This window comes from Ambystoma mexicanum, chromosome 7p, assembly GCF_040938575.1.
Source record: "Ambystoma mexicanum isolate Mex_15411 chromosome 7p, UKY_AmexF1_1, whole genome shotgun sequence".
Lineage (NCBI taxonomy): Eukaryota > Metazoa > Chordata > Amphibia > Caudata > Ambystomatidae > Ambystoma > Ambystoma mexicanum.
Genome location: NC_090939.1, coordinates 220,650,489 through 220,670,588, shown reverse-complemented (window position 1 = coordinate 220,670,588; position 20,100 = coordinate 220,650,489). Strand labels below are relative to the sequence as shown.

The 20,100-nt window shown below is 47.1% G+C and overlaps 1 protein-coding gene across 2 annotated transcripts in view; it reads left to right on the top strand.

Moving 5' to 3' along the window:
• Positions 1 to 20,100, top strand: part of TTC3 (tetratricopeptide repeat domain 3) — a 2,698,168-nt gene that overhangs the window by 2,214,935 nt on the left and 463,133 nt on the right. For both annotated transcript variants that reach the window (XM_069636090.1, XM_069636092.1), the window contains exon 37: positions 13,564 to 13,632. In XM_069636090.1, the coding sequence (XP_069492191.1) occupies positions 13,564 to 13,632 (69 nt within the window). The remainder of the gene's footprint in view (positions 1 to 13,563; positions 13,633 to 20,100) is intronic.

Genomic DNA, 20,100 nt, shown 5'->3' with positions numbered 1-20,100 from the left:
GGAAGCAGACCCTTCTTCCACATCTCCGGACCCAGCAGACCCATACAGGGGCCCTTTGGACCGTGTCCTGGCGCCTTTGGCGCCAGGCTCATAAAGGACTTCAGTCCCGGCGCCATAGGCGCCGGGCTCATATTGATAAACTGTGTAATAATGCTTGGGTGGACTTACCTGAGGCTGACCATGCTGCATACCTACCCAGAACAATCCAGTCTGGCTCAAGTCCCCAGCCATCAGGGCTGGGAGGAACTATTTCCTCTATTCAGGAACTCTTTTCTTACCTGGGTGGGGCCGGTGGAAGAACACACACTGAAGCACTTCTCTGCTATTTAAACCACACCCGATGGAATACACGTGCTTCGTGTTATTCTGCATCAGCAGCAGGACGCTCACCGAGTCGGCTCCTGCATCCTGGCTCCTGACACGCCCACCAGCACCCGGAACACCTGCAAACAGACAAGAAAAGAGAAGGCGAGCATTAAAAATTACTTACCTTAATCCGGCCTCAGCAATCCTACCTCCGACGATCCTGCAAAGGAAAGGTACAAGATTAGCAGCGCTCTCAAACGCTCGCAGCCGCGCCGCCTTGCCTTACCCATCCGTGGCCTCGCCGAACTCCACCGCGACCACGACGCCGGCAGCATCTCGGCACCTGAAAAACAGAAAAAGGACAGTCATTAGAGGTGCCCGCTCTAAAGCGGCCACATTTCTTCCACTTACTTACGTGCCTCATCACGCGCGACAGCGGCTGTGTCGCCGGCAGCATCTCGGCACCTGTAAGCAGAAAAAGACAATCATTAGAAGTAAGCAGTCGCTTTTCTTTCACTTACCTTCCTCCACCGCGGCTACGACGCCAGCTACATCCCAGCACCTGCATAAGAGGAATAGATGGTGAGCACTAAGCACGGAGAACAAATACTCACCAAGAGACTTACCAGCTTTAGGTTTCTGGGCCCCGGCTCCTGTGGAGAAAAGACACTCATACTTACGGCTACCGCAGGAGAGACGAAGAACACAGTGTTCGCAACTATTTCCCATCCAGTGACGTAACTGGATTCTACGCACCCCTGCACCTGAAGCAGGATGGAGAGCTCATCTTTACAATACCTAAGGTGAGAGCTCGCAGAAACCAAGTTGGGGGTCAAGAAGAGTGAGAAACGGGAGATTGGTGGGAACACATATCCACCCCAGCTGGTAATCAATCCCTTTTCTTCCACCTGCAGAAAACTTACTCTACAAGCCAGGCAATCCAAATTCGGAGGCCCCGTCCAGAGCATCTTCCGGGCCCTGCGCCTCACGATAGAAGAAACGGTAGCAGTCCAGTTCGGGTCAGCGTCTCTGTGGGAATCAGGTGAGGGTTACATAGTTCATCAAAGACTGCATAACGTGTACTGACCTTTTACACTGCAGTGGGTGTGTACCATTTCTGTTATGCTGGAGGCAAAAAGTAGTCCAGAACGGAACGACTATTCGGATTGATGTGCTGTAAGAATTTGGAAAAACAGCCATCACTAGAAATTAATATTACCCATCTATTTCCTATCCTCCATTTGGTTAATTAAGACAAAATCAATTGGCTGTATGAGGATTTCCTTCCAGCCGATGGGGAAAGACCCAACTAGCGAACTATATGTATTATAGTTCGTGGGGCAGGTGAGAAAATATTTCCATGTGCCAATCCATCGAAAGCACAGGAAGTTCCTAAGGTTCACCATAGGAGATGAGCGCTATCAGTTCAAGGTGCTTCCCTTTGGTCTTACCTCCGCACAAATGGTCTTCACCAAGCTCATGGCAGTAGTTGCCACTCTCCTCAGGAGTTCCGCGGTCCATGTATTCCCATATCTGGATGACTGGCTGATCCGAGGGAAGTCTGTAGTGCAGGTCTTGAGTCATTTAGAGGACACCTGCTTGCTGCTGCACAAGCTGGGCTTCTCCCTAAACATTGAGATGTCCCACATGACACCAGTCCAGCGGCTCCAGTTCATCGGAGCACTCCTAGATACCCGGGTGGGGAAGGCCTTCCCTCCCGAGGAAAGAGTAGTCCGCTTGACACAGATGGTTGACTTGTTCCAGGAACCATGTCACTCTACCAGTGGCTTCCTTCCTCAGCCTCCTAGGCCTCATGGCCTCCTGCATTTTTCTAGTGCCAGAGGCCATGCTGCGCATGAGATCCCTGCAATGGCTACTGAGGAATCAGTGGTCTCAGTACCTCGGCTCTCTCTCGGATCTCCTCAGGGTGTCCGCTTCATTGTCAACGACCTGTCCTGGTGGGCGGACGGCAACAGTCTTCTGGCGGGGGAACCCTTCTGGCCTCCTTGGTCTCAGACCCAAGTGGTCACGGATGCTGTCTTTGAAGGGTTGGGGCACTCACTGCGAAGATTTGCAGGTGAGCGACCTTTGGTCAACGACGGATGCCAGGTGGCAATCAACAGGCTGGAGTTGTGAGCCATCAGACTAGCCCTGAAAGCATTTGCCCCATCTCTGCAGGGGAAACATGCCATCGTTCTGACGAACATCACAGTGGCGATGCACTATTTCAACAAGCAAGGTGGTGTGCACACCCGTCCCCTCTGCACGAAGGCAATAATGCTTTGGTTCTGGTTTCTGGAGTACAGGATCTTGGTCTCAACAGTTCATCTGGCGGGCAACTTTGCGGATGCTCTGAGCAGGCAGACCATGGTCTTGCATGAGTGGGATGTGTACCAGGAAGTCATAGAGGAGGAGTTCACTCTCTGGGCTACCCCACCAGTGGATCTGTTCGCAACAGAGTCCAACAAGAATTGCGAACAGTTCTGCTTGAGGGAAAGCCCAGTGAACGGTGCACTGGGGAACGCGTTTCTGGTGGATTGGATCTTCCCTCTCCTTTACGCATTCCCTCCGATTCTCGTCATTCTATGGGTTCTCCGGAGCTTGAAGACGTTTTCAGTGACCTTGATCTTGATCTCCCCGGACTGGGCGAGGAGAACCTGGTACTCCGACATCTTGGATCTGTCCACCTCACTGGTTGCCTTGACGTTCGGATCACTTTACCCAGTCGGAAGGTCGGATATTCCATCCAACCCCAGAATGCCTCAACCTACATGTGTGGCTCTTGAGAGGATGAGATATGATGACTCGGACCTCTCTGAGGAAGTACTTGAGGTGGCTGCACGCAGACCATCTACAAGATCTTTGTACGCGTGCAGATGGAGAAGATTTGTGGTGTGGTGCAGGGAACGCGAGATTGATCCTATATCTTGCCCCACCACTACACTGATGGAGTTCCTTGTGTCACTGGCCTCTTCAGGCCCACCACAGTCAAAGGGTATTTGGTGGCCTTGTCTGTGTTCAAGAGATCCCCCGGATCAAGGTTCGGTTTTTTATGATCCCGGTAATGACACAATTCCTGAAAGGCCATGTAAATAAGTTTCCAACTACTCCCTTCGATGTCGCAGATTGGGACCTTAATCTGGTTCTGACTTTTCTTATGGCGGCTCCCTTACAGCTTCTCTCTTTGAAAACAGCCTTCTTGGTGGCTATTACATCTGCCAGATGCGTGCGTGAACTGCAGGCCTTGTGCTGTAAGCCACCCTTCCTGTGTTTTTTCCAGGAGAAAGTTGATTTCATTTGTGAATTTGTATAGCGCAAACCCATAAGGGGACCGGGCACGAATGCATCTAGGCGCAGAGATGTTACATACTTCATCGTCGTGTGTCGCAGGGGGTTCGAGCTGACGGTAAAGAGCTACACTAGGCAAACAAGTATGTTTTACATTTTTTTCTAAAGATTGTTAGGGATTCAAGAAGTCGAAGGCTCAGCGAGAGATGATTCCTTATTCGAGGACCGAGGATGAAAAACCTTTGCTCACACCATGGTCGTTCGCTGGTCTAAAGAGCGCAGTTGTCTCTGAGGGTGGTAAAGCTGGATTTTAGCACTCAAATAGGCTGGTGCCATCCCATGGATGCACTTAAACACCAGACAAAGTACTTTTGAAAAGGATCCTCTGAGACACTGGGAGCCAGTGCATCTGCCTTCTGAATTGGGAAAATGCAGCCACTCAATTTCAGTTTCCAAGTTTCACTCGGGGTAAGGCCTGGCTTCCACCCCAAGGTTGTCTCAGAATTTCACCTGTTGCAGTCCATCAACATTCCGGTGTTCTATCCTCCTCCGCACCCTTTGAAGCAGGAGGAACGGTTACATCGCCTAGACCCGAAGAGGGCGTATTGCCAGAACAGCTGATTTCTGGAGAGCTGACGGCTCTTTGTGGCCTTTTCCTTAGCCCGAAAGGGCCTGCCCATAACCAAGCAGACTTTATCCCGTTGGATAATTTTCTGCATAGATGAATGTTACCAGGCCACTGGAAAGGAATTACCAGCAGGCATCAGGGCCCATTCCACAAGGGGAGTGTCGGCATCCACAGCATTGCAAAGAGGAGTCCCTCTCTGGGAGATTTGTCGTGCGGCGACATGGTCATGGCTGCATACCTTTGCAAAGCTTTACAGTCTGAATGTGGCTCGTACTTCTGATGCACGTTTTGGCAGGGCAGTGCTGCAAACTTTCTCAGTATAACTTTCTGCCCGCCTCCTTCATTACTGCTTTGGTAGTCTATCAGTTAAGTCTGCAGGAGTAAGGCAATCCATTGAAGGAGAAATTACTTATCGTAATGTTCTTTCAGTGGATCCTTCTTCCGCAGATTCATTTCCCCTCCCATCCATCCCCGTTCAGAAAGTCGGTGGTTGGTGTGCATCTTCTCTTTCACTCTGACTTGGTTATGGTCCTCTGTGTCCGTTCTCAATCTTCCTGCCACAGTTTCTTAGAACAAAGGTTTTTCTAATGCTACTTGTAGTGTTGGGTCAATTATTCCTCCTTTGGAGGATTATAGTTACTTTCTTTTTAAGCGCTCATTATCCAGTTTGTTCTCTCTGTTTTCCTATGCAGTATGTGGTGCTGGGTGGGGGTGGGGGGATGAGGTTGGGGGCATAGTGATGTGGTATTTATACAACGCCCGACGTCCTTTCGGGAGCCGACGACCAGGCGCCGAGCAAGACGGGTCGATAGTAGACGGCCAGGTCGAGGTTCACTACGCCCACTGTCAAAAATGTTACAAAGCAACGAAGTGGGAGGGAATGTCTATCAGATGAGGAATCTGCGGGAGAAGAATCCATTGAAAAAATATTGCAGTAAGTAATTTCTCCTTTTGGTCGAGTACCGCATGGACCTCTGTGATTTAGCCCGGGTCTGGCGTTCGTCACCGGTGGGTTCCGTCTCTGATTCGGATGTGGTCGGGGCATAGCCCTGCGGCCAGGGGTCAGTAGTGCATGCTCTGTGGTTGATGCTCCAATATCCAGCATGGCCCAGATCAGTCGTCTCCTCCTCAAAGCCAGGCCCAGATTCCCAGAGGGCCAAGGATGCAGGCGGCACTCCCGGCTCCAGTGCCAGTATCCACAGTGTCAGGATCACCAGTAACCCGGCCTCCGGGAAGATATCCTCAGGGACAGGTGCCCTATATTGCTAGGAATCCTTTCCGTTGAGCAGAGCATGTCCCTTTCATATTAGACATTGTTGGCTTATATCATTGATTGGACATGTCATAGGAGCCTGAGGGCCAAGTTACAGACTGACGCACGTGGGCACTGATGTATTCGCCCCCTTCAGTATGAGGCAATTGAGTGCTGTTGACAAGGTGCACTCCCAAATGCCTTTAATTCCTTTTTGCACAAGGAGTTGTGCACATGGCTGTTAGGCAGAAACCTGTGCCGTTCCCTTAGGGACCACTGCAAAAGGCTTAAGACTACAGGTGTTGGCAGTAAATCCACTTGGTATCAGTCTGTACCACCCAGATTTACCTGTTAGCTGTGGTTGAGCAGCCAGACTTCTCTCAAGAAGAGTTAGACAGTATATGGAGTATACAAGATAGGTACCAAAATACAGTAGCACAAGCAAACACTGACCAGAGCTTGGGTATATAATTATTTATTTAAAAACACACTTTGTAAAATACACTAACACTAATATGGCAAGCAAGTTCAAACACAGTCACTATTAATATATATACATCCATGATCACTTATTGAACAAGTCTTAGTTAAAACACCACTTATTTTCAGACAGAGGTGATCGCTTAACCTAAGATGGCACTCCAATAAGTTAATTAAAAAGGGAGGGAAAAAGGTAGAATTAGGAACATACACAATACCAACACTTTAGGAGAACCAGAGCAAGTCAGAAAAGGCAGAATCTACTGAGGAGCAAGAAAGTCATAGGCCAGGCCCAGTCTTGAAGAGAGCAAGTCGGAATGTGTCCATGATCACACAGTTGAATAGTACTTTTAAAGAGTTGTTGCAAAGAGTTCAAAAAGGGTTGGCTCAAGTCAGGAAAAGTTAGTTAGTAGGTCCCAAGTCACCCCAGGATAGAAAGTCAAGGATTTACGAGACACCTTGAACAGTCTGTTGCAAGGGAGACCAGGTGGGACTCAGTACCTGAAATGGTGAGAAAGCTCCACCGGGGGCGGCAGTTCCTGGCAGCGGGTGCAAGTCGGTGCTTTATCCAGGGGAAGAGGAGATCTCGACGTGGAGGAAAGCTGAAGGTCGTTGCACTGCCAGGGAAGAAACCAGCCGTGGAGTTTCCCGGTTAAAAGGTTACTACCCTTTTATTCGCAGTAGTGGTGAAGCGTGGCTATCCGGCCGCCGGGGTGCTTGGCACGGGCGATACGACCACGAGAGGATCCAGGAAGGCGAAAAGAGGGCGAGCTGGTTATCCCCACCAGCTCAGAGGAAGAAGACTCTCCGGGATGAAAATCTTCTCTGTCGTTGGGAAGTGGTGAGACGGTTCAGCAGGGCTCCACCGGTGGTGTCGTCGTTGCAGGTCGGCTCAGCTTCTCCCTCTTCGGATGTTTTGGTCCTGTGCCGACTTCTGAAGTTCCAGTCCCCCAAAGCCCTGCTTTTATGCCGAAGACCCCCATTCATCAGTCCTAGCTGTCACTCAAACATGCTAAGTGGTGAGCCGGGCGGCTCACCACTGGGCCAATCAAACAAGAGTGCGACTTGAGTTGCCGAGGCAACTCAGTCCAGGGTGCCTAAACCCCCCTCCCACACATCCTGTAGACCCAGACAGAGTGGCACCACTTTTGGAGGCTTCTGTGGTGAAGCCTGCCAAAAAGTGGAACAAAGGGCTCGACTTGGGTTGGAGTTACAGAGGCGAACACAAACGCCATTTTAAAACCGAGTCCTGGCAAAAAGACCCAACCGGGGAATAAATATTAAATAAATAACCCAGCGGTATCTTTAACATTGCACCAAAAAGTGGTGCGTTTAAAATGAATGGGAAAATCCCATAGGAAATATTCCGGTGGAATATTTCGCGTGGTAACCACTGCCACCATCCAGAAACTCGATGAGGGGGGACTACACAGTGCCCCCTCGAAAAACAGACCCAGGGGCAATCTAATTACCCATACCAGTACTTCCACAATATGATGGTTGGTACTGGTTCTGTTCCCAATTTAAGACTAGTAAAGTCAGTGGTGACCTTACATTCCCTGGGAGACAGTAGTCAGTCCCAGGGAATGGAGTCTATGTTTGGGGGTCACTATGACACCCCTGTGTTACTGCACTGAGGGTGCTGTGTAACACACTTCCCAAAAATACATGAAACCCTATGGAGTAAAAGACCCCTGTGATGCCTTGTTGTGGTTGTCTGGTTTCTGGCATGAGAGACAAAGCCTGAGACAGCCCTGCCCGAAACTGGCCTGAATGCTGTGTGTAGTGTTGAATGGCTGGGTACTTGTCCCAATCCACATTCCTTGTTGCGAGTGTCTGAAAGGGAGGAGTGTGGCCTGAATGCACTGTGTGCCTGATTGGCTGACTGACTGCATGAATGCCCTTCTGTATGATTGGCTGCTGAGTGTGTGCCAGCAGTGTGGATGAGAGACAGAATAGTATATCTGGGGACCTCTCACCACTGGTGATTGTTCAGAAGCGTTCATAAGCTGAGTCTCCACTCTAAGAGTAACTGGAACTTCTGATCCTCGACGTCCAGCTGGAAGAAGACGACTTTCTGTTGCATTTGCTTCGACCGATCCGAAGGCTGCCGAAATCGTCGAAGACTGACCCGAGAGAGGACCTGGTAAGGCGCCTTCTTCCCGTGCTCCGAGGGACCATCGAGCACCGCTCCATCTTCGCCGAAGCACCCTGGAAGACAGACCCTTGAAAGGCTGCCGACCCGAGACGGGACCGCCGAGGAGATCGAAGTGAAGCACCCGGACATCGCCGCCGTCGAAGTCCATTGCCGTCGACCAGGGTTCGCAGGTCTGTGTAACCGCTGGAGGCCCGTCGAAGTTGTGTTGCCCAGCCGTGGGAACCACTTGAAGCCGTGCCGCCGACGACCGGAGCCGTCCGCTCCTTGCCTAAGAACATTTGAATCGAAGGACTCCCTCGTCCGCACCGTCGACCGCTTTATCCTGCCGGAGAAAGTCGAGGATGACCAACGCGCCGAGGAGAAACCTACCGGTGGGTTTCCCGCCACCCGAAGACCACAAAGACTCGAACGACTCGACGCCCTTGCTGGGCCCCCGTCTCCACAATCTTTGCGGTCCAGAACAATTGTCATCGAGGTGCCCCGCACGCCTCTGCCTTGCAGGACGCTGACGCTCCGTCGTCGACGAGCACCGCTTGGATCGAAGCTGTCGCCTCATCGACGCCGTTTTACCCTGTTTGTTGTCGGACGTTCGACGCCCCATGTCTCCCGCTTGAAAGGGAAGGCATTGAAGAAGGGCCGTCGATTCCCTGACGCCGAACGCCGAGTTCCTCGACACTTCTCGATGCCTCTCGACGATCCGTGACTCCCGCTTGAAAGGGGGTCGCTCAAGAAGGATCTGTCGACACCTCTTCGAAGAACTCGACTCCACCAGGTACATTGGGGGGGTAAAAACATTATAGGAGGGAATAAGACTTGCAGAACAATATATGGGCTGGGCTTGTGCTATATCTTTATTTTACAGGTTGCCCAGGTGGGGGGGGGATCTCCACACAGAACGGTGTCTAGTGGTAGGGGCCAGTATTCTGCCTATTGCTCAACCATCTTATTTTCTCTCCTCTCTCTATTGCTGGTTTCACACTATTGATCTGTGTGACATTGTTACAGTATTGTTGATGCACTTTAATGAGATCTAATACAAAGGGTGGTACCACTTTAGAATTGTATATATTTGCCATTGCTGATTTTCCTAAGTACAAAGTGAGTTATTATGATAAGTGTACATAACCTTGAATATTGATTATATAAAGACTGTGTTCTAACCAATACAGTGTGTGGACATTCCTTTGTTGGGGCTTGGGGACTACACTGTACTTAAGAACCAGCCTGCATCACCTCCTGAGAAGCTAGGCCTTGATTGCTCGACCATAGCTACCGAATCGAGAATCTAGGCTGGGGTCCTCTGTGCCTCCCCTCTACCATATAGAGAGCAGAAGTACATACCACCCCCTACCAGTCCTTTACAACCCCATAGCCCATTAAACACATTAAAAAGTCAAAGGATATCTCAAATCATGTCTAAGAGTGGGAGAAAGAGAGTCTCACTCTTAGCAGGAGAAAAAAATAAACCCCAAAAATCCAGCAAAGCTGCTGGGGGACTCACTAGGTTTGGGAAATTAGCCTTAACAGAGAAGTCTCCCTAACAATGGCCCAATTAATAAAATGCAGGGATCAATGGAGAACGTGTAGTGTGAGCCATAGGTATTGCTGCATGCATTGGATCCCTACCATGGATCTTCCCTTTTGTGTTTTCAATGTCTTTTGTGGCACTGGGAACAGTCACAATGTAAGTTACGCTGTAGGATAAAGCTTTCAGCACTTCCTGTCCTTGTATCTTTGCTTCTTGTATTCAGCTGAGCATATTGAATGTGCACAATGGACTAGCCTTCTGTAGCAGTGTGTAGGACTCCCTCGTTATGCTGGATCACAGTGCAGCACGGCTTGTGTTAGTGCATGCATCCCCCAGGCCCATGGGCAAAATACTACTGCACGCCAACAGTCAAGCAAGGGCTAGGTGCGGGGGAATCCCACTGGGGTGTCATTGGCCGCCATCCGCCCTAACTGAATGTGCTCAGAGGCGAGGCACCGAGCACTCTAGGGATCCCTGCAGCGTCATGTAGTGGTGCGCTTGTGCCAAGCCCCGGGACACTTTCCTGCACCCTTGGGAGCGGAGCGAGAATAACTGGCATCCAGAGGTCCCCGGCAGCACTCTGGGGGCAGGTCCAGCAGCTGGTGACAGACCAGAGCTCACCGGCGCACCAAGTATTGGGTAGTGCCAGCCTACAGGTGCCAAATGTTCTCTCCTTTTGGCAACCTTTCCAGCTTCATGTCTCCTTCTTTTTCGAACCCTCCCCTTTTTAATACTAGTGCTTCACGTGTTCTACCATTGTTAGGCATGTACAGATTGGTGGGATGCTGGGGGTGATTTGTTCTTACCCTCTCTCCCCTTCTGATTCCTTTTCTTTGCTCTGTTTTCCCACGTAGAGCGACATCCGCAGGTCCAGATGAAGGTAGCCTTCACTGCCCGCCGAAACGTCTTATTGGACACGTAATTGCTATACGCCCATTTTTCAAAATCAGCAGGAATATAACCACCGACGTTGACCCAGGATTGGTCTCTTGACAAACTCCCACCAGCTGATCCTCCAAGTCACCAGGAGGACCTGACCTCTGGCATTGGTTTGGAACCACACATGCCCTGGGCTCCAAACCCTAGGACTTGACATTTGGTCCTTTGGCCGTGGCCACTAATACATCAGACTCTGGTGGGGGTCGCATTTGGTTGCTTTGCCCTATCACACACAACCAGGACGTGTTGGGATTTTGCTTTTTGTTGTTTTCTTTTCTTCACTTTCTTTTTAACTCATTATATAGACTGTGGATTCTGTTACACATTGTGTGGATGGTTTTTTGTTTGAAAATGTTTATTTCTTGTCAAATACCAGAATGTATGTTCCATACTATTCGATGTAATTCACTGTGCACTTTAATGATCATGGTTTCTGTTTCTGAAAGTACCATTTTTTGTAAATGCTCCTTTGGGAGATCATGTCTATTTGCTAAACAATAACTGTACAATTAATAAATAGCCACTAAGCTATCACAGTAATTTTCTCTATATATTGTCTTTTGCTCCAAGGCAGCAACACTCGATGCTCCGGGGTAGCCTGAGATATCAAATTAATTAGCTATCCAGAGTATTTGGGTTCAACATTTATTGTTTCATAGGCGTACTAGTCTTAAGCCTTTTGTTCGTAGAGCACCACACGGAAAAAACAGTGTGTGTAACAAGATAAATATTTTTGATGGGATAAGGTCAGTTCCTTGTTTGTATAACAGCATTTTCGATGCCCTTAACCTGACCTTCCCAATACATAGGGCTTTCCCTCCAGTTTACTTGCACCAACTATTGGAGCAGCATACTCCACAGGCTCCTAGGCATTGTGTCACTGGTGCTACTTCAGCAGTCTGGAGGGGCTGCGCAACGGCTCAGGGACATGGCAGACCGAGCCATGAGCTGGTAAAATGCGGAGCATATACTTGACGAGGCAGGGAGCAAGAGTGGTCTGAGGCCTCCGCCATCTGAGGGTGGAGCAACCCCAAATTGACCCAGGGGGTTGCCCAGCCCGAACGACACACAGGGCTGCAGTCACATCCCACACACGAAAAGCCCCAGAGGGTGTAAAGCTTGTGGGCCTGCTCGTGGACGACGGAGCTGCGTCTGGCAGCGGCCATCATGCTCAGGCTCTTGAGCAAACACCCAGCCAGCCCAAGGGGAAAGCTACTTCTAAACAAACTATTTTTAGATGCATTGTGCCATTCACAAATACATGCTGTAAACTAGCACACAAGGTAGTCCAGAATGCTTTCAAGCTCTCTTCTCACTCAGAGGGCAAGAAACCAGTTGTGGAATATTCAAACAGTATGTGAATCTATGAAAGATAACAATGCTACAGAACAGGAGTTACAGGTAAGTAACCTATTCCTTATGCTTTATGGAGGGGTGTCCTGGCAGTGGAATTCTGCCAAGCCACCATATGCACGTCCTTGCTTACCTCCATAAAACATTCTTTTGGATTTCCTCACTGGAGAAGATGCTAGAGTTGGGTGGTTAATGTTGCAAAACTTTCTTTTGAGAGGTGCACACTTGCGCTTTTTCCCTCTGCCATTCAGTCGTTCAGCATGGCTTTGGCGGTCTTATTATGTCTGAGAACATTTTTAATTAGAACCTTTGTTAAGGTTCTTTCTAATATGATTCCTTTCACAGATTCCTCTTCGGCCTCCCTCATACTCCTTCTTTAGCTCTGTGCTCATATGTAAATTGCCATTTTCCTGTTATGTTCCTTTGTTTCACACAATGTAATTAATTGCAATGAGATACATTTTTGACAAAGCTGTAATTTTTGCATTGGGATTTACTCATTGAGACGTTTTGGGACTGATAAAAGCTCATTAGTGCTACGCCTTGACCTGGTATTTCCCGGTATTGAAAAACAAAAAAATAGTCGTAGGCACCCCTCTGAGAGAACGAACACTGCTAAATTACCTGTTCTTTGGGAATGTACCCACTCGAGAGTCTGCAGCCACACTTTGCTCACTGTTCTCATAAAGGCACAGCTCCACCTCACTGATGAGGCCCAACAAGGCTGAAACACGTGTCTGGGGTTGCTGTTGGCACTCTTGTTCAGAAGAGAAATCCCCTATCATTTCGTTGCCCATATGGGCGGGACAAAGACTGATATGGTGGCTACAGACATTCGAGTGGGTACCTGCTCAAAGAAAAGGTCATTTAGCTGTGTTTGCTCTTGCAGAGGGACGCCTATGACTATTTCTTGGGGACTGGGGGTTTGTTTGGCTTTCCGGTGTTGCAACAACATAACAGCCCAATGTAACGAGCAGACGCAGTGCGTTTGCCTTAGAAGCTTTCTGTTTGAAGCTGACACTCTAAAGTGTGATAACTAATTTGTACTGTACACGCTGTGTGTTCTGACCGATATAATCCCCATTGGGCCATTTTTTTATACACACTCTGGATATTTTATCCAGACATCAATGGCTTTGGGATTGAGAAGCAAGGGGGGGGGGGTGCTTTACTTTTACCTTCCTTAACAAGTTCTGAGGGTGAGGCAGTAACAGGACTGATCAGGACTGATTTTCTGGCGACTACGAATAAAATTTGCATTTGTGCAATTAGTTTAGTCACTGTTCTGCCATTCTTTGTGTTTGCTTGGGGGAAACTGGTTCAAATGATGGAAATGGCATCAGTGGTTCCGGTAGTTGTACTAATGACATAACGTAGGTGCCACATGGCACCAATCAGCCCTGATTAACTTGAAAGTGGTGCCGCAAAATACCACCTGCTGGCTGTTCAAAAGCTATCTGCTCCAGACTGCTTTGTTGGGAGATTTGGAAAATGAGCAATGTGTGGGTGAAATCCTAGCCATTAAAGAACATTACCAAAGGTATGTCTGTTTTTTTAAAACTGCAATGAACTGATTAAATAGTTAATTTCCCATTTTGGTAGTAATTTATATTCTTTACATTGTTTTACAGGTGTCTCAGAAACATCGATGAGAAAGAGCAACAGTATAAAAATTTGCTGAATGAGTTTCTGGAGAGCAGGTACTCGTTGGGATGTATTTCAGTGAATTGGACTTGTATGACAACCATCTGCCCGAGCAATGTGGACTGGGGCGTACTATTGCCTAAGGGAGATGGCTAAGCACCAATAACATAATTTGTATTTTTGATTTCCTCCAAAATCAATTGCCTCAATCAATCATTCTTTGTCTATTGCTACGGGCTTGAGTAAATCAAGTACAGTGGAAACCCAAACTGGATTGTTGAGGCTAGGCGATAACACTACTGTAACTTCACCTTTTGTATATTAGCAAGGACATGCACAATTAATATTACAACACTGGAGCTAAAGCAGAAACCTCTCGACTATTGCTGGAATGTGTTCTAGAAGATACTGAACAGGTCATTTTGAACCACTCTAATATATTAGATTTATTCATTGTGATAGAACGACATTGCATTAGGGGACTTTATAGATGTTAACAGAACTGATATAGTCATCATTACAGTCCCCTCGAAAGTGGTTTTTGAAATGCTTCTGGAAGAAAGTGAATTCCTAAGGCAGATGGGATATGGCTTATGGTGCTTTTATGATTCAAAGATTACCACCTATAATAAGACCTTGCCAAAAAACAAAAACTCTCAGAATTATTGGGAGAATGAAGTACTAAGGATAAGCTGTCATGTTGAACACCTGATGCAGCCTACTGTTTGCCTAATTGCACCTACGTATATAACAAACAAAAAGATGTCTGAGGACTGGTGCTGGTCACCATGCATGTTGTCCAGGGAACATTATAAACTTGCTGAAAGGCGTGTTAGGCAGAATCCTGCGCAGTTCCCTCAGGGAGCACTACAGAAGATTAAGACTACAGATATGAGCAATAAATCCCCTTTGGTATCAGCCTGTACCACAAAGATTTAGTTGGTAGCTGTGGCTAAGCAGTCAGACTTATCTCAAGAGGGAGATGAGCAGTATTCAGGGTTTACACAATAGGGCTACAGCGCTATGGTACAAGGAAACACTGACCAAAGTGTTTTATTAAAAAGAATATATATTTATTTTACACACTTCTAGTTCAACACATAAATCACAGTTATTAAAGCAAGTTAAAATCGGTCAAGAAAAGTATACACAACTCCCTGGTTAAATTGTAGACACGTTTGAGCAGGTGTGAAAACTGAGCAAAACGGCACAGTGAAAACCAAACACAAATGGCACTCTAGCAATTTCTCACAAGGGAGGGAAAGAACAAGTTATACAGGAATATACTCTTAGGCACCCTAGCAACACTTCCCAATAAGTTTGTGAACAAGTTTAGGCAAGGCAGTACTTTGGCATGTATAATACTTAGACGAAAACCTAGCAAAATGGCACTTCACAAGTTTTTAAAGTGGAAAGGAAGAGGTGGTTATAAGAGGTAGGTGCACCATCACAGTTCTAGTTGAGAAGGAATCTAGAGAAGGCAGTTATAACAGATTCAACCAGAGTCAATAGGCCTGTGCCAGAGTCAGTGGTACAGGGCAAAGAGCCCACGAGCAAAATGTTCTCGTAGCTGCAGTCAAGTCTTTGTTAAACGATTCGAAAAAGTGGATGCAGAAGGTGAAAGACAATGTTAGATGATAGGGGCGGCCAACCCAGCAGGTAGGTAAAGGATTTAAAACACCTCTAGTGCTACCAAACGAAAAGGGAGGCCTGGCGGAACAAAGTACCTTAAAATGTAGAAGAGGCTCCTGCGGTGGCGGTTGTTCCTGGCAGTTCCTGCAGTTCAGGAGATCCAGCAGAGGAAGAGAGACTCTCGTCATGGAGGAAGGCTCGGGTTACTGCACTGCCCAGGGATTAAACCAGCCGCGGTGCTGCCAAACAAATAAAAGGTATGCTCCTTTAAATCACGGTCCGGGTGGAGATTTTTCTATCCGGGTGAGATAAACCCCATAGACATTAAACACAAAAAATAGCCTAGGACACACATAGCAAATATGCCTAAGAGTGGGAAGAAGAGTCACACTCTTAGCAGGAGAAAAAAACAAACCCTTCAAATCCAGCAAAGCTGCTGGGGGACTCTATAGGTAAGGGAAATTAGACATAGAATGAGAATTCTCCCTAACAGAGATGTCTTAAACACTTCTATTATAATGGTGTTTCCATTCTTATCTCTTATTATTGCATAATAAGGATCTAGGTAAACAATTGAGCAAGAATGTTTTATTCCTCCAAGAGTTTGGGCTGACATCACCTGTAATATGCGATGAGTATAAAACATATCAGCAGGAGGCCACATATTCTAGCGGTGCTCGACCGCCAGGTCGGCTAATTATTGGAATAAAATATGATCTTATGACAGAATCCCAACTAATATCGAAAGAACACTATGGGATTCTGGCAGTAAAAATCAAGCTTGATGGTGATGGACAAGAAAGATTGATATTTATTGATCTTTATTGGAACTCCTCACATTCCAATGTAGTCATCTTCTTGGAGCAAATAATTGACATTCAGGAAGGTGCATGTACAGATAAAACAGCAAGTGATCTAGTAATAGCTGGAGATTGTAATTCAGCATGTCAACATGATCTAGAGGAAGACCAAAAGAACAGTAAAGAGACAAAAGAACAGAAGTATTTGAACGATGATAAATGGGTCCAGTTTTTGGATGGTTGGGCCTGCAAATGCTGAATGGGAACTTCCAAAGAGCTATTCCTCAGCAATACACTTGGAAAAGTAACACACACATATCTTGCATAGATTACCTACTTGTGTCAAATGATCTATTTACTGACTGTAAAGATTTTGAAACTGAACAAACCACCTTAAGTGATCATAGTATATTAATTGCACAAATTGATCTTAAGGTTAAACTGCTTATTATAAAAGATTTGACCCATATAATTGTCAATTCAAGAGGAATTTAATCTTAGGAGCGAATTCCGACAATCAAGGCTTTCACCAAAAATATTACTAATTGTTTAATAACACTAGATATGAAAAATAATTACAAGCCTTTGACTTGGAGGCTTTTCCTGTCTTTATTGTTTAAGAGGTAGATGAATTCATAAACAAAAAGGTGAAACATCTCAGTAGAAAATATAATTTTGATTATATGGTAAATACCAAGAAAAAAAGGAATTACGGAAAAGTAGAAGGGTAGTTGAATCTATGAATTTATCACTAATATTAAAGTTGGAAAATATATGCCTACTAAATCAACGCCATAAAAACTGGCCTAAACAACACAAATGTACTCTCTTCCAAAGGGATGGAGACAGTCTGTTAAAAAATTATTTAAAAGATGCAAACATGCAACTATTAGAATTAAATGTAATCTATGGAGGAACACCAAGGATACATTCAAGTAAAATCTTATTCCTGAAAATATTTTTTGGCTTTGTATGAAGCCTCCTGGCAAACAATATGATTGCCTAATCATTGGGTGATTGCCTAATTATTGGGGCGATTGCCTAATCAATGGGGCGAGTTGGGCTTTATACTTCAATATAGATATCATCTGTCTCCTTATAAGCAAACTATCCACATCAAGAGGGTGTGCAGTCATAACATCGAAAAAAAAATGTCGAAAGACAAAAATGTCTAAAACAAAATGTCGGAAAAAAAAGTTGAATGTTTTATTTTTTTATTTATGTATATTTTTTGGGTTTAGTAAGTAAAAAAAGGGGTAAAATAGAAAAAAGGGGGGTTTGGGGAGAACCCCCGATTTCGAATAAAAAACGTAATGAAAAAGAAATTTTGACTTTCAACATTGTTTTCGATGTAATGACTATAATGACTATAAACCCATCAAGAGTGCCTAGCCCAAATGGACTAGCAATATAGTCTTTAAAAATGATCCAGATATATGAGCCTCAAATATATATATATATATATATATATATTTCTGAGGCTTACATCACATGCTGTGCATAGGCCGACATCTGGTGGAAGCTGCGGAGTATTACAGTTTGTTTTTCGAAACTCGAAAAAGGGTGTGCCAGTAATACTATCCCTAGTGTGACGTCCACTGTACCCATGATCCCTCACGTGTGTAGGATCCTCAGATTGTTTTTTTCTGCCATACTTGTCGGAAGCATTGTGCGGAGTTCCCTGGCTTTCAGCCATTTTGCAAAAAAAACTATATTAATTTCCCCGTTCTTTCACTCCCGCGTCGAGACATAGAAGATCAACGCCGGTCTGAAGAACAAGCAACTGTCGAGACTGCACAACGGACTTTGGGCCTCGGAAGGCCTCTGGCCTCGGCCCTGCAAGTAGGGAGAGTGGGGGGTGGAAACATACTCAACACTCATTATTTCCTACATACACTAGCCCGCTGCCTTAAGGTGACATATGGAGAGTACGGCATTTAAATTTTGCCCCAAGTTCAACCGCAAGTACCCTTGGGTTGACAAACACGCGACCTGTAATCTCTGCTTGCTGAGGGACCACCCCGAAGCGAACTGCAGAGCGTGCAAGCCTTTTAAAGCAAAAACACTCAAGGACCACTCCACTAAGCGTTGGGCACACCACGCCAGGCAGCTCGAGGCCATGGAAGCGGTGGGTGCCTTCAGTGATGGCAGCGATGCCGCCCTTTCGGATGGCGAGGGCACAGGGGCGTCGAAAGACACCCAAGCGCTATTCCCCGACCTCAGAGGATTGTCCAGCAGGGCAGTTATGGGGAACATATCTGGCGACACGAGCGCTACCCAAACTACTTCTACACCTAAACACACGAAGGCCAACCGAGACTCGACACACGTGTCGAGTTCTCGGAAGAAAGAGGCACGTAGAGAGCGGTCCGCGGAATCGGTGTCCTCTGGGCGTTCCAGATCGTGATCGCCGCACGACACACGGCAGCCGTCCACAGTTGCCAAGAGTGCCTCGCTCCCCAAAGTCACGGAGGTACTTTAGTCAGAAGACGAATCCGACCTCCACCCCCAAGCCGCACACCAGAAGTCAGCTCCGGCAGCCCGTTGGGCATCCTCCTCCGAGTTCCGAAGTGCACACTCAAGAGAGAGACAGTACCCCCGAATCTCTACGCCAAGCGTCGAAAGATTCAGAAAAGGCCAAACCATCAGGGAAACACTCTTCCACTCATGAGAAAGGGGACAAGCAGCAGAAAGAGTCATCGCATTCAACTTCTGCACCCCAGGCACACAAGGACAAACACAGGTCATCAGATAAGGACAAATCTAAGACCCCTGTCCCAGTCAATACACCCAGGCTCATTCCGCCCACTCCTCAGGATATGGGACTAGAAGAGGAACCTCAACAGGAGGTTGTCATCCCCAGTTCCAGGGAATGGAGCACTGAGGACATGGACAGGGTGATGAGGAGAATGTCTTCCTTAGCCAATTTTTATGAAAAAAACCCACAGCATTTTCTTAGTTATACCCCTGACAATGCTATTCCTTCAGGATCCTAGGACCCTCAGCCTCCTAATAATAGATCTCGGTTTGATACTCCAGCTCAGGGCCTGACTTCAGACCCTTACTACATCCCTACCAACAGTATCAGGATGACCCAGATATACAAATGCTGGACGACCAAACAGGGGTCGAGTATTATGGAGATGACGAGGAGGAGGAGGAGGACGAGGAAGAAGTCTACAATATGGACTCTCCGGTTCGCAAGGAACCACAAGTTACTGACTCACCAACAGATAACCAGCCCCTTCTAAATTAGGTCTTGTCTAAAGCTGCAGAGCACTTCCACATAGATACTCGGGGGGCGCAGGAAGAGAGGGACTTTGCAGAGGAGCTAGTGGGGGACAAAAGGCCCATTGCTCAAGCCATTCCTATTCTCAAATCAATCCAGCGAAGAATCGATCCTTCCCTTCTCACTCCTAATCTCACTAGGGCTGTAAACCCCAGAATTGAGAAGTTGTTCAGGGCCGCCCAATCAGACCCACTTAACATAAGGGGTCAACTTAAGCCCGACTCATTGGTAATCACAAACACCAGGAAAAGAGCGGGGACACCTCTATCTTCATCTGAGGCTCACCCAGACAAGGAGAGCAAGAGAATTTATGGGTTAGGAAGGAAAGTGGCCTCCACTTCCGCTTACCAGGCAAGAATCGCTAATACCATCACTCTGCTGGCAAGCTATAATTGCCACCAGTGGGAGCAGGTAGCTTCTCTCATTGACTCTGCTCCGGAACCACTAAAGGGCCAGCTAGCCCAAATCGCGTCGGAGGGTAGAGCCGTGTCCGGTTGCATTCTGAAGACGACCTTTGACGCCGCAGATAATGCAGGCCGGCTCATAGCAGAGAGCACTGTCATTAAGAGGCACGCTTGGCTAAGACAGTCAGGGTTTAAACCCGAGACCCACGCTACCGTTAATGACATGCCGGTGGAACCAAATGTCTTTTTTGGCAAAGCAGTAGAGGACGCACTCAAAACTGCCAAAGACGAGTACGATACTCTGAAGTCCCTAGGACAATTACCAAATAAGACCACCAATCAAAGAGGGAATAGTAATTTTCATCGATCATGCGGCCAAAATTCCCAGAGGGGCTCCAA